This window comes from Drosophila nasuta, chromosome 2R, assembly GCF_023558535.2.
Source record: "Drosophila nasuta strain 15112-1781.00 chromosome 2R, ASM2355853v1, whole genome shotgun sequence".
In the NCBI taxonomy this organism is placed as follows: Eukaryota; Metazoa; Arthropoda; class Insecta; order Diptera; family Drosophilidae; genus Drosophila; species Drosophila nasuta.
Window position 1 is genome coordinate 24,504,506 of NC_083456.1, and position 15,038 is coordinate 24,519,543.

The following is a 15,038-nucleotide window of genomic DNA, read 5'->3' on the forward strand; positions in this document are numbered from 1 at the left end:
TTATAGCGAACGATATTGTTGTTTTTTATGTTAAAGCAATCGCCAGGTTTTCGATACTGCGATAATCTGACCGCTATGCTATAAAGATGACTGATTTGGGCTACAAACCATTTAGTTGCAGTTGGATCAGCCGAGTGCGATGAGGTCTCAGTGGAGTATTGTGCTATTTGTTGTGGCAGCCACGCTGACCATCAGCGAGGCACATAACTTGCCTGGAGTGCCAGAAAGCTTTACCAGCGATAATCGTCTCACGGCTGCCATTTCAGGTGTGTGTTTGTTGATTAATTGACAAGTTCAAGTATTTTCACTGAAATTCACACCAATCAAGATACAACTCGAGTGTGGCTAAATTTTGTTATAATTTGATTTCGGGATTTTGCAGCTAGCATAGCGGAAGAGATTAGCCAAGAGTTTGTCAAGTACATGGCCACAGGCATCGAGTCGGAACGTCTTCGACAGCTGGGCAACGAGTTGCGCCACAGTCATAGCAAAAAGGATATTTTCACCGAGTCCCTATTCGAAGTGAGCGCCGCAGATCAGTATTTCGCTTGTACTTTGTGTCGAGCGACTGTCAAAGTGTTGGCCGACAGCTTTACGGGTCCAGATGGTGAATTAACTGGCCCAAATCGTGATGAAAATGCTAAGAAAACAATGCTCACCATTTGCGATTACTTTGACATTCAGACGCAGGAAGTGTGCAGCGGACTCTTTGACATCAATTGGCCCATACTCGATTACATATTGAATGAGACAATTGCCGAGGCGAGCTCCATTTGTGGCATGTTGCCCATTAGCATTTGCCAGCTGTCGCAGGAGGAGTACTCTCTCAATGTGACCATTGTGGGTGATACATCACTCGAGTCCAACTCCGAGCTGCCTGAACGCAGTAACAACGATTTGCTGGTGCTGCATTTGACTGACATTCACTATGATCCCGAGTACGCTGTGGGCAGCTTGGCGGAGTGCGATGAACCTATGTGCTGTAGGGGTGAAGTGGTTACCACATCCGTTGGAGCTGGCTATTGGAGTGACTATCGCAACTGCGATACACCTAAACATTTGATTCTAAATGCCTTCCAACACATGTCGCAGCACAAGATTGATTGGATCTATCATACGGGTGATGTGCCGCCTCATAATGTCTGGTCCACCACGAAGCAGGGCAACAAGGATATGTTGACTGAAATCGATGAACTGTTCGAGCAGTATTTCCCAAACATTCCTGTCTATCCCTGTCTGGGCAACCATGAACCACATCCCACCAATGTGTAGGTCAATCAACACATTTCTATTGTATTTTCCCTTGCCTAATTCCACTTGTCTTTTGCAGTTTTAACAGCGACAGCGCACTGCCCGCTGAGCTGCGCATTGATTGGCTTTACGAGCACGTCTGGAGCTTGTGGAAAAAGTGGCTGCCCGCTGAAGCTGAGGTCACTGTGCGTCGCGGTGGCTACTACACTCACTCGCCCAGTGCTGGGCATCGCATTGTGGCGCTGAACAGCATGGACTGCTATCTCTACAATTGGTGGCTCTATTACAATGGTTCGCTTGTGCTTGACCAGCTGCAGTGGTTCCATGACACTCTCTTGGCCGCTGAGGTGGCTGGCGAGCGTGTTCATGTGCTGACCCACATTCCATCGGGCGATGGCGACTGTTGGTCGGACTGGGCGAGAGAATACAATCGCCTGCTGGCACGTTTCAGCAAGACCATTACGGGCATCTTTAGCGGACACACGCACAAGGATGAGATGAATCTTCATTATGCGGACAACGGAGCTGCGGTTGCTGTCGCCTGGAATGGCGGCAGTTTGACAAGTTTCTCTTACAAGAATCCCAACTATCGTTTGTATGAACTGCACCCGGAGAGTTGGCAAGTGTTGGAGCATCAGACCTGGACCTTTAATCTAACCGAGGCGAATCTTAAGCCCGATGAATCGCCTAATTGGTACAAGGAATATGAATTTACGGCGGACTTCACCAACGACACAAGTCCCGCTGGCATTGACAAGTTGCTGGTGGAAATGGCCGAACAACCAAATCTGTTGCGCAAATTCTGGCGCTACAAGATGACGCAATCGGATGCCAGGACGAGCGGAGGCTGCGACAACGATTGCTTGGCCAGCACGCTGTGTCGCATCGCCACCTCCAACTACAAGAACAGAACGCGTTGTCGCGAACTCGAAGCCATACTCCAGCAGAGCGTAAGTACTACTAACACACATACATACATATATAATATATGGTAGCTTAATCCTTTCGTTTAATCCTTTCGAACTGCAGCTGGACAACGAACCAGAGAATGAGCCAGAGAATGAGCCAGAGGGTGATGGAGCTGGCACTTTGATTGCCATCGGTTTTCCCTCGCTGCTGATTGGCATCGTTGGTTTGCTGCTGTTGCTCTAATTGATACCATCAGCTAATCCTCGAGCGCTTATCTTTATCGCTTTTGGCATTTATTTATAGCGTATCGTTATTAATTAGTTCGATTAGCTTGCAGCGCATTCATAAAATGCGTCATAAAAGTGGCAATAAGTTTTTCCCCCCATCCTTCTTTGTCTGCTGCGAGTGTAATTAAACGCTTTTTGTAGTTTTAACATTCAGAATTTTTGATATACACATATAATTACATAAAATTGCATTTTTCTTTTTGTTTTTTTCTTTGCTGCTTTGCTATGGTGAATACTTGTTGCTTGGATTGGATTAAGGATTAAGCGCTACGAATAGAATCCAAGTTGAATGGCTTTGTTTTGTTTTGGTTTTTTTTTTTTTTCGGTTGGTTTGCTCGCTCTCGCTCTCCTTATCTCTCTCTCCTTCGCTATCTCATTATCGCTATCTTCCAACCACATACATATTTACAAATGTGAAATTGTAATCATTGTGCCGGCCTCATCCAACAGTTTATCAACATCAACATCAATTAATCCAGTTAAGCCGCTTAGAGCGCACACATCAGCGTGGCAATGTCCAGATCATGTTCATCTGACTTGCGTACGATGACCGCTGCCTGATTCTGATAGCGTCCCGTCGACACCAATCGTACACTGGTCACGCCACAGTAGATGGCCTGCTCGGGTCCCAGTTCTGCGCTGGCGCCACAAACCGAGCTGGCCAACTCCATGCTGCTGGTGTCCAGGCCAGCCGAGCCGCCAATCTCCAAGCGATCCTCAAGCAGATGGCACTAGAGAAAACTTTATTGTATTACTCTTCTTGAGAAATACTTCAGCTTACTCACATCATAGTTAACCTTATCCTGGGCACGCACACTCTTACTCCCTATGCGCAGATTACCCAGCGAGATGGCAGCCGGAAAGAGTGCCGAGAGCGTACAGTTGCGAGCGTGTCCAAAGTTGGACATCTTATAGACAGCAGCGGTATCCTGAACCAGCACATTGCAGGCTGTGAAAAAAGAGAATGGATTTCTAATAAAATTAGGTAAGTATATTCAGGTACTTACGTTGAGTAATCTTGTGGAAACGCACGTTGGCCACAAAGGATCCACGTCCTGGTATGCGATATTGAAGCAAGGCTGCATTCTGACTCGAGCGGAAGAACTTCTTGTTACTGTAGCGTGGCCTGTAAATAGAAATAATTATGATGAATATGCTTCAGTTGGCTCAAAAGCTAGACTTTTTATCTCTGATAAATCGTTAAGGCTTTCGTATTATTGTCCGCTAGTTTAGTGGCTTTAACTCTTCTATTCTTGGATCTGTGCGTATACTTAATATAATCGGAGCGCAACTTTTTGGTTTTTGTCACTGATTGAAAACTCTAAAATATAGTACAATCATCAGCTTCTCTATTGCCAAATTAGATAACTGTAGCTACTTTGGTGTCGAACACTTTGAGCCTATGCAAACTATTCGCAGAATAATGACGTATACTTAATATAATTAGAGGCAACTTCTACTTGGCGCACGTTGGAGGTTTGTATAATAAATTTAGTTAAGCATAACTTTTAAATATCATAGAAACTAACTTTAGTTTATATAATCTACCTCTAATTTCTAATTTAATACAATATTTACAACACTGTACAAATTGATAGCTCTCGCCCTTTTCGTTCAGAAAAGCAGTACATAAATTTATGATGTACTGAATAATAATTGCTTTTCAATTAGAATAATTAGTTTAGGATACTCAATGTAATCGATAAGCAACTTTTACTTGTTAGTATTTTATTACTGAGCAATTTAGTACATAGCTTTTTATTGATAGTTACCCACCATTGCTTGTTGTTGTTGCAAAATTCATAGACGCGATCTTCAAGCACTCGATGATGATCCTTGACAGCCGGAAAGTATTCTCCATTCAGCTCCCAGCCATCCACAAACTATAAAGCAAAGCAATTAATATGATATTGTTATAATTAACAAAACTGTCAGTCAACGCTACACTTTGGTTGTAAAGGTAGAGCGAAGCTAAAACCAAATTAAGGAGAAGCAATTTAAGTTCCCCACTTACCGCCATTAATCCGCCCGTCTCGCAGTTGACATCGTAGTGCTTCATGGTGATTTCGACAATCGTGTCGGGTTCGCCAATCACATAGAGGCCACACACGGTCTCCGCTGTTACCGCTGTGGCAGCAGCAGCTGCGGCTGCGGCTGCAACGGCAGCTGCCTCCAACTCCTCGTTGCCCAACTCGAGCAGGTCGGCGTTTGGATTGAAATTGAGTCCGGCCAAGGGAGACGCTGCTGGCGATGGCGCTGATTTCTTGAAAATGAAATCACCTGCTTCGGAGGTCACATGCATGCAATCTGTAAGCGATATTCACGATACGAAAGTGAGACAGAGAAAGAGAAAGGAGTCGGAGGCAAAGTTAAACTAAACTACAATTGGCTGCTGGGCATTTTGAAACCAATTTGAAGCAAACTAAGCAAATTGCAACATCTCCAATGATTGCTCTGTTAGTTGCTCATATTGTACATGTGTGTGTGTGCGGGTGAGTGTAAGTGTATGTGTGTAATAATTGAAATCCACTTACAAAGAGCATTGGGAGCACATGCAAATTGTAACCACGTTTCGACCTCTGACCCGAACAATTAATTTATCATACAAAGTCCTGTAGGCTGCTCACTTAATGCCTGGCTACTGTTGCCTGATTTATGGCTCGCATTATTAGTTAACCCACACAAGCAAACAAAAAACACTCACACACACACACAGACGTATTCACATATTTGACGCTGGCATTTTATGACTGTTTCGTCCATGACCAAAAAACAATTAAACCACCGTCTGACTTTGACTATTTCACATGCTTGTCACACACGCAACTTTCATGGCTGTGTGTGTGTGACAGTGTGTGCGAGTGTGGGTGTATGTGTGTGTGTGTATGGGAGAGAGTGTGTGGTTGTATATGTGTGTGCATTTGTCAGTCATCCAACCAAATGACCATAAACCCGCTAACTACGCTCTCAACACTCTCATACTCGATTAGTATACTCTTGCGTCGGGTATTTTACATATTGTAGAAAAGGAAGTGAAACAGAAAACTGAATGGTTTGAGTATATCTTTAATTCTAGGTATTATAATGTACTTGAAGTACAAGTAATTTGCAGTTTGTCATTGTTTGATCTCTATAGTTATCTAAAAATAGATTCTAATGCCTTACTGCATAATGTCCTTTGAATTATAGATTAGACACTTGAAATACTAATGAAATATTTGTGGAACTTATTATTTAAAGATTTTCATTCAAATAAATGGTAGATTCCAAACTGAATTGAATTTGTTCTATATTTTAAACATTTCAAAATAAATTTTTCAATATGAAATTATATAAATATTCTATAAAAACCTCCTTAATTTTAGGTATTGGGAAACAAATAATTTGCAGTTTGTCATTGCTGGATTATTCCTCAAATATTTTAAAAATAGACTTTAATGTCTTACTACATGTTATAAAAAATAAATATTTGTGAAACTATATGTTATTATATAAAAAAGTCTAATTACTCGTATCTTTTATAGAAAATGAATTCATATTTTAGTTTTTGATAATCTTGATATGTTGTATTGGTATTTCCATTAGAAACTTATCAATAGTCGAATTTTAATCATTATATATTAAAAACTAAATAATATTTTTAATACCAAATAAATATGTTGAGCTATTTTATTTTTAATAGAATGGATAGTTTGAAGCTGTTAATTAAAATGTTTATGGGCCCAACTAGAGTAGATTTTCCAACTAATAAGTGGTATATTCCAAACTAAATAGTTTTTTATATTTTAAAGATTTTAGAATATATTTTGCACTATCAATTTATTAAAATATTTTACAAACAACTTCTTAAGCAAACTGAAAGATCATACAACATTTTGCCAAAGTGTCACCAAAATTTTCCAAACTCATTTTGTCGTTACTCGCAATGTGTATGGGTCAAATGTTTAAGTGTTAATATTAAATGTGTTTGTTTTCTGTGTATATGTAGGTGTGAGAGTATGTACATATATATATGTAGGTACATATATGTATATGGTTATGTGTGCTCGTTACAGTTTGTGATTTCGGGGAACTTGGCGCCTAATTGTTTATGATGTGTCCTAATTGCATGAGACGTTCACAGCAACAATTTTCGGTCTTTTCATATTACCGTTTAACAATTAATTTTCTATTATGCATAATTGATAATTAACCACTGATTAGGTACTTATTATATAAATAAATATTTCGTCCATACTAATTTATATTAACATATTAAATTCAATGGCAATTTCCCAATAAAATTGTTGCTCATAATTTAAATCAAGATGACGACGGCTGACCTCATGAATGATGACGCAATGATTTTAGAGTTGACAGTTGCCTAGCACTTGTGAATAAAAGCAATTATAAATAAACACAACCACAACAAAGTCAAAGACGATGATGGCACATGATGATTGCGCAAGGAAAATCTCTCCAGCAAGGACAACGCTGCGGTTGCCTTGCCAATTTACCAATTGGCCAATTGGCTAGCTGTCCTTAGTTATGATTATATTTGTAAGCTACTCTATTAGTTACACATTATGCATTGGAATTTTCAATATCGGCTAATCGAATTTTGCGCTGAGTTAACTCAACTGAAATTTCCACTGAAATTTCCCAAATTTTTCAGCGAATGGTCAATAAATTTGAATCGTCCCCTCGTCGAAATAATGCGCATAATAAATGTAAATGTAAATTGTGCATGCGCTGAAGTATCATGTGTTTGTGTGTGTTGTGCTGATGTCAGGAAGTCACTTGACAAGAAGAAGTTGTGTGTGGAGAAAAAGCAATTTAAAATACAATTTGAGCTGAGCGGGAAAAGATTTTGTAAACGCTATAAACTTGTCACGGCCGCCAAAGTGCATCTCAGCCAAAGGCACTTGGCTCGAAAAACTTTCAGTCAGCAATTTGTTAGCGCATTTTCCCCTTTTCCACAATATGCAAAAGTATGTGTGTGTGTGTGCGAGTTGGATGTGTTCTTCAATGTAGTGTGTGTGGGTTGGACAGTGTAATCTTACCTGAGATTCTGTGCTCGTTGTAGGGCATTGCCGCGCCGGGATACAGCTCAAAAGAACGCTTCACTGTTGGCCAGGCCTGCAGATAAAGATAAAAAAGTGTAAAACAAATATGGCGGGGGCAATTTATATATTTTTTTTGCGCTCAATTTTGATTTTGAATAGCCGCTTTGACGGCGTCAGTCATTCAGCATTTGACAAAAGCGAGAGCCAAATGCGATAAAATCAGCGGGTTGCCCAGGCAAATAACAACATTCCCTCGCTCTCCATTGGCCAACAACAAAAAATCGAGAAGAAAAATATGTAAGTTGCGCTTTGTAGTTGCCTCAAATGAGAACAGTGAACAGCGGGCTTCTTGTTATTATTGACTTAAGCTAAAATGCCTCACACGTGCAACGAGAGGGGGAGAGGAGGAGAATGAGTCTAGGGCTGTGTCTAGGCCAGCTAATGTTGTTATTTTAAGCGCAATGCAGCTGCCAGGACAATTGCCAATTTTAATTAAACTCTCAGCGAAAGCATTCAATAGCCCCACGTAGAATCCACAGGACTCAAACACCAACTAGTTGCAGCTGTTGAACATGCAACACTTGAGTGCTTATGCCGCTTGAATTTTAAGCAATCCGAAAAGCCCAACAGCAAAAGCCAAGACTACGGTTCTAAAACTTTCTAAATAGCCAGTGGGTCAGTTTCAGTTTCAGTTTCGGTTTCAATTTTGATTTCAGCTTGTGGGTCAAACAGTTTTTTTACAAAGTTTAGCTTTTCCTTTTCCTTTTTTTTTGGTGGTGATTGATTAGAGGTTGGCTTTGCTTTGAGCTGGCGAGAGCGTTAATTGAAATTTTGTTGGTCTGCCAAGAGGGCATAATATGGTATTGATAAATTGGGCAGCCACAAAATAATGGCGTCTAAGTTGGCTTCATTTTTTGTTTGCGCAACACTCCAGAAAAGCCGCCGCCGCTTCTCCATTTTTATTTTTTTTTTTTGTATTTCGTCGTCGTCCATAACGAGGCCAAAGCGCCTTATGCTGTATGCTTATGAAACTGTCAATTAGTGGCGGCTTTGCACGACTAACTTTAAGCTGCGACAACGCAAAAAAAAAAAAGTTGAATATATGGTATATATATAGATTTATAGAATAGCAAGGAAGAGCGCTGGGTGCATGCGTAAATTGGGCGTAAATTGTATGCCCAAGTGACGTCATCAATCTTTGACGAGACCCACGCAAATGAAAAGTCAATCGTCAGGCAATACGTAAAAGTATTTCTCAAAAAGCTGATGACAGCGCCAGTAAATAAATTATAAACATGATCCCCTTTTGAACACACTTGAGGCAAACAGTTCATTTGCATAATGGCATTGTCCTGGCCGGGATTCGGCAAATGCCGTAAGGATGCTATTGTTCAACTTGTTGTTGTCATTGTTGTCCTCTGTCTCACCAGCTGCTACAGTTGAGTTGACTTGAGATATATGTATAGCATATATATTTATTATTGCCTTTTTTTATATGTACATACAACACACATTCATCTACTCAGAAGATGAGTTCACACAAAAGTTATCCCGCAAGCTTTCAAAATAATCGCAATGTATTGATTAAACTAGTTGAGCATGGAAATCCACTTGCATATTTTAATTGCGTTTCTCATGCATCCGAAATTCATTTAAAAATAATTCATATTCAGCTTTAAAAAGTCAACTCTTCAAAATGGGAAAATCTGCAACCAACTTGGCAATCGTTAATTAGATATGAATATGCGTGTCAGGTTGCCAAAAGGTTGGCTGCATTTGTATAGGTGAGTTGCTCCAACAAATTTTATGACTTAATTAAAATGCCATAAGGGCAACAGGAGGGAACACCAACAACAAGAACAACTTGACACCTACTGAGCTGAAATTGGCTACAGGGGCAGGAAATGCTTACACAAAAGGTATTCGGGCATCCCTTCTAAATATTTACTCTTTGCCGGTACAGTGCAGGATTTTCGCGTTAATCCGTGAGTTTTTCCAAATATTTACTTTTAGCGCCATAAATAGCATTAGTGCATAGGAACGAGACGAAGAGGAGAGAGCGGGGCAAACATATCATGACTTAATCATGAGACAGCTACAATAATATTACGAACATTGCTCGCTCACTTTAAAAAGGTTTTCTTTTTTTTTTCTCTCTTCTTCTTCTTTTTTTTTTTGTTGCTGGCCAACCGGCAACAGGCGGCCAATAAACAAATGCTTCTTTTTACTTTGGCATTTTGCCAAAAGCTCATCAAATATTAAAGTGAAATATGTTTGTGCGTTTTTTTGAGCGATCTGTTTTCGAAATTTGCAATATTAATTCGCAATGGCTTTACGTAAAGGATTGCGTAGCTAATGCTTCAAGGAAATTGATTGGCTTAAATATGCGCATAAAACCGGATCTAAGTGCTTCGAAAAACGCAAAACTTTTAAGATCTCGCATTTGCATACTGATGCTATGTTCTGAATGTCGGCCTCATTATAATAAATGCAGCAAAACAACGTTGAATTAAAGAAATGTTTGAATAAATCTTTAACAAATGTTTGCACTAATTTATTTCGACATTAATTTCTTTAGTTCATTTATTCAATCATTGATGTTTATTTAACTTATTGAGTATAGTAAATGTAGCAAAGCAAAGTAAATATTTAACGATTGTTTCATACATTTATTTCTACATTAATTTCTTTAGTTCATTAGAGAATTTTTTTCCAATCATCCATATTTATTTGACCTATTACAATAAATGTAGCAATTAGTAATTATAATAAATACAGAAAATATCGTTGAATTAAATAAATATTGAACGATTGTTGCACAAATTTATTTTTACATTAATTTGTCTTAGCTGATTCAAGAATTTTGTCATTTTTATATTCATTTGACGTGTTATATAAATTAGCAAAAGAAAGTTGATTTATGTGAAAGTACTTTTGGAAAAATCATTGCACAAATGTTTTAAAACATTAATTTCTTTGGTTCATTTAGAATTCATTCCATCATTGATGTTTATTTAAGTTATTTTTTAAAATAAATATAGCAAAGCAGAATAAATATTTAACGATTATTGCACAAATTTATTTCTACATTAATCTAGCTTGGTCCTATGACGATTCATCATTCATATTCATTTGATTTATCTTAATAAATGTAGCAAATCAGCGTTAAGCTAAAGCATTTTAAACATAAATATTTAACAATTGTTTCATAAATTTATTTGTGCATCAATTTAGCTTGGCTTCTTTATCTTTTCGTTCATTATTTTTATTCATTATTCATATATTCGATTATTATTTGTTTGTATTTCTCATTGACTTATCACAGCATTTAAATAAAATAAATGATATCAACAATCAAGCGTTGACTTTTCTTAAAATAGCCATGCATTAAATTGTATTATTGAGCACAATTGAATTCGCGAAACATCACATTAACACCATTACTGGGCTGCAATTGTCAGTTTCAATTTAAATACATAATGAAAAGTTTTATTTGCAAAGCAGATGACGCCTTAATTCGATTACGTATACGCCCCATTGGCAATGTGTGTTATTGGCTTAGTGAGCCCAGCTGCGCTTGACACGCAAATAAAATATTTAATTAATTAACACACGGAGGAAAAAATACTCTTAATCAACTGCGAAAACTTTTCACCGTGTTCGCCCACCCAAAAACAAATAACTTGTAGTCTAATTTGGCAGCGGGAAACGAAAAAGTGCAATTGCACTTTCAACTGCAGCTGTTAGGAAAATGTCACCTTGCTGTGAGAGTGTGGCTGAGTTCTTGGTAGGGCACTAATTACCGCAGAGGGCACTTCTGGAATTACTCAGCCCAGTTTCATTTTGAAATAGCTTCATTAACTTTATGTCATGTCACTGCGATGACACACAGTCACACAGTAGTTCCCCCCACGCATCGTGGAAAAGCAAGCAAGCAAGCCGCAAGAGCAGAAACGAATTTCCCTGCAGTGAGCTTAGTACGCAGAAATCTATTTCTCTGCCGGAAATTAGTTGCACACATATAACATAAGTACACATACGAGTACGGAGAGTAAACTCTTCTATTCTGCGCATTTGTGCTGTGAGCTTGTCATTTATTGAATATATATTATGCTCGCATATTGCAGCGGAATTTTATGCAAAGTGCGCATCATATTTCATGCGAGGGAAGCCGTCGTTTTTTCATCTTTTTGGCATAAATTTACATGGAACATAAGTCCGTAACAGGCTGCTTCAACACACACACACACTCACACATCGGATTGTAATATTGAATTTATTGGGTGTGTAAGGACAGCGAAGTTGCGTTTTGCTTTCGCCCACGGGGTCACAGCTGACAAATTGGAGCTGATTAAAAGTTTTCGGTGCCCCCCAGGCAATAGACTTTAATACACTTTGCGAGCGAGTCTCTGATATATGTGCGGTAATTAACAAAGTTTTCTGGCAATCCAATGCGGGCATATTCAGGTGTCAGCTACAAATATGTTGTTTACCAAATTAGAGAGTTCTCTCTTTCTCTCTCTCTCTGTCTCCTTAAACTTGTAGCAACATTCTATTTGAATTGTCGACACTTAAATATCATTCCACTTTTGAGTTTTAAATGCTCGTAAAATGTCCAAGTGCAGATGTTGCTTGCTGATGCTTGTTGGTCGGTGTTAACATGCGGCATTAAGCGAGCATCAAGTGACAACATCAGGATGCAGCTCAGCTCAGTTGACAATACGATAGAATGAGGTGCAATTGCATTGACATTGGCCAAGGATGGTCACTGCTACAATGAATGTACATTAGTTGTGTTGCCCTCTTCTGCTTTCCTGCCTTGCAGCCTGCTGATTGTTGATTTTTCACACACACACACACACACACACACACACTGAGGCAACAGCATCCTCAGTAGCCTCGCGTGGCATGTTTGACATGCCCCTTAACACGACGACTGAAAGCCAGCTGAAAAATTTACATTTCTTCCCAAGCCATTCACACTCAATCCGACTGGGATTGCGATTGAGATCCTTTCAAAAGAGGATAGATACATTGTCCACACAGCAGCAACAGCATCAGCAGGTGAGGCAACAACAAAAAGAAGACAATTCGCAACTAAGTCAACACATCATACAATAGTTGACATTATTGATGACATAACAGTCAAAGGTGCAACTCATTGGCAATGCGTTTGAGCGGGTTGAGTTTATAGTTGAGACATCTGTGACATCTGCTTTCATTTTTTCAACTATTGAAAAACTTGAATGCAAAGTATTAAAAGCATTCATTTTTATTTTAACAAAGCACGTTCTAAGGAAGCACGTTCAGTCGTATTAATAATATTTTGATAACAAGATGTTGCAGATATAAATCAAGAGGTTTTTATATCGAATTATTGAATATCATATAATATATTATATTTCTTTAAAATTCAGTATTGAATCATCTTTTTGTTTATCTAATGATTTCAAATCGGACTTTCAGCAAAAGAAAATAACTTCCAATTTATCTCCCAGAAAAAAGAATTTTCATAAATAACTTTTATCTATTACAATTCAAATAAATAAACTTTACTTCCAATCTATCTTCCAAAAAGAAGTATTAACATAAATTACATTATTACATTTTACAACTTTACATAAAATGTTCATCATATTTTGATTTCAATAATTTAGCACTTTAGTGACAATCAAATTGAAATGGTAGAAATAATATTTTAGTAACAGATTATTGTAGAAAATAGTCTTCAACAAATGTCTGAAAATGTTGAATATATATGTTTATTTATTCACTAATCAATATCTATTCACTTCTTCGTTTATCTATTCATTTACAATGACACATTAATCAACACACAAAAACTTATGTTAAAAGTAAATGTTATGAATTTGTAGTAAAATTATTACTTTCCCAATAAATCAAATATTACACAAAATATACATTTGAAGTGCAAAACAAACTAATGCACAAAATAACTTTTTTGTCACTTCAAATGATGATTCCATTTTGCCATTAATTATTGAAAACTCATTGAAGCAATTACAAAATTCAAAAGTAATTCAAATTCCCAACCGCCCAACTCGAAAGGACTTTCTGTCGAAATTCTAAGCCGTGACAAATCTCGCATTGAAACCAAAACAACTTAATTATTGTGAGAAATTTGTAATTTGATAAGATTAAAGGGAGTTCGAAGAAGAGAAATCGTTTTATCGCATCTGCCACCACAGCTAAAAATAGCCAAAATATGTAATAACGATGACAGGAGGGCAGGACTCCCAAGAACAAGTGTAATAAAACATAAAATTGATTTCGAAAACAAGCCAAAAAAAAAAAAAATTATACTGATGTTATTTGAGTCAGTGTCAGAGGTCTCTAATCTTGCACACACGCTCAACTTATTCATATAATTTGAGCCTAATGAAAGCAATCTGTTCGCCTCTTGCCACTTGACAGAAAGAAACCAAGTGAAAGTCAAAGGTTTCAAAAACTTTGCTCATAAAATGCGACAAGGCCTAGGCTCATCAATCGTCCTCAAAGTCAGGAAAGCACAGGGCAAAAAAAAACAACATGAATGACTAACAGAGTAACAACGGGGCCAAATTCATTTAAGCCCGAAAAGGAAACAGCGAGCAGCGGGCCAAGTCGAAACAAAAGTTGACTTAACTTGTTGATCGAAATTGAATTAGCCCGAAAGTCACTTTCACTCACCTGTACGCCCAGCACAATCATGGACAAGTAGAGATAAACCACGAGCTTCATTCCGTACCCCGAAAAAGAAAACCTTTTGGTTCTCCTGTTGTTGGCTGTTAGAAAATAAAATGCGAAACTGCGGGCGTTAAATAGCCAATTGCCGCCGTTTGCGGTCGTTGGCTCGTTGGCTGGTTGACTGGGGGTTTCAATTAACCGACGGCCTAAAGCAATTTCGCAGCACCAAGAGCGTGAGCGCCAAATTTCAAAAGCGTCAAGCGTCGTGTTGTGGTCCACGTCGTTGTCGTTGTCCTGTGTCCAGTACTTTCTTTTTTTGTTAGGTGCTGCTAATCTGATTAAAGGGATTAGCGCGCGGAAGGAATCACGCAACGAATAAGTTGATTAGAGAATTGACGAGCGTGCCACACACACACACACACACAGCGAGAGACACACACACGGACAGCGAGTACAGTAAATCGCACTTGCGGCTTAAACGCGTTTTGAATTGGCACAAGGAACCGTTACACGTTACACGCCAAAGGATAAAAGGAATACGAACTGAACTCAACTGAAACCGAAGTGAAGCGAAACGATTTCAATGCGAACTGCGGTAAAGGCGCGATTTCCGTTTTATTTTTGGTATTGTGTGTGTTTTGGCGACGAAACGTCAACGCTGCCGCACGACGACAGAATGTTGGTCCTTATCAGCGGCGCATTTCCTTTTATAGTCCTGCCTCGTGTAGCATCCACACACCCACACTACGAAGCTGCCACAATACCCCATAGAGTCGCACACACACACATACACAGACGGCCTCGTCCTCTGTCTTTGTCGTCATCGTGGCTGTTGAAAATTTCTTTTGCATTAAAGTAC

At 38.7% G+C, this 15,038-nt stretch overlaps 2 protein-coding genes across 2 annotated transcripts; one reads left to right on the forward strand and one right to left on the reverse strand.

Moving 5' to 3' along the window:
* Positions 1–116: 116 nt before the first annotated feature.
* LOC132786359 (sphingomyelin phosphodiesterase) lies at positions 117–2,643 on the forward strand. Its single transcript, XM_060792871.1, has 4 exons — positions 117–266; positions 383–1,268; positions 1,331–2,201; positions 2,281–2,643. The coding sequence occupies exons 1-4, from the start codon at positions 140–142 to the stop codon at positions 2,401–2,403; spliced, it is 2,007 nt and encodes a 668-aa protein (XP_060648854.1). The 5' UTR covers positions 117–139; the 3' UTR covers positions 2,404–2,643.
* LOC132786360 (corticotropin-releasing factor-binding protein) lies at positions 2,597–14,843 on the reverse strand. Its single transcript, XM_060792872.1, has 7 exons — positions 14,183–14,843; positions 7,490–7,565; positions 4,462–4,754; positions 4,224–4,330; positions 3,455–3,573; positions 3,233–3,396; positions 2,597–3,178 (listed from the first exon to the last, which is right to left on the reverse strand). The coding sequence occupies exons 1-7, from the start codon at positions 14,231–14,233 to the stop codon at positions 2,936–2,938; spliced, it is 1,053 nt and encodes a 350-aa protein (XP_060648855.1). The 5' UTR covers positions 14,234–14,843; the 3' UTR covers positions 2,597–2,935.
* Between the last annotated feature and the right edge of the window lie 195 nt (positions 14,844–15,038).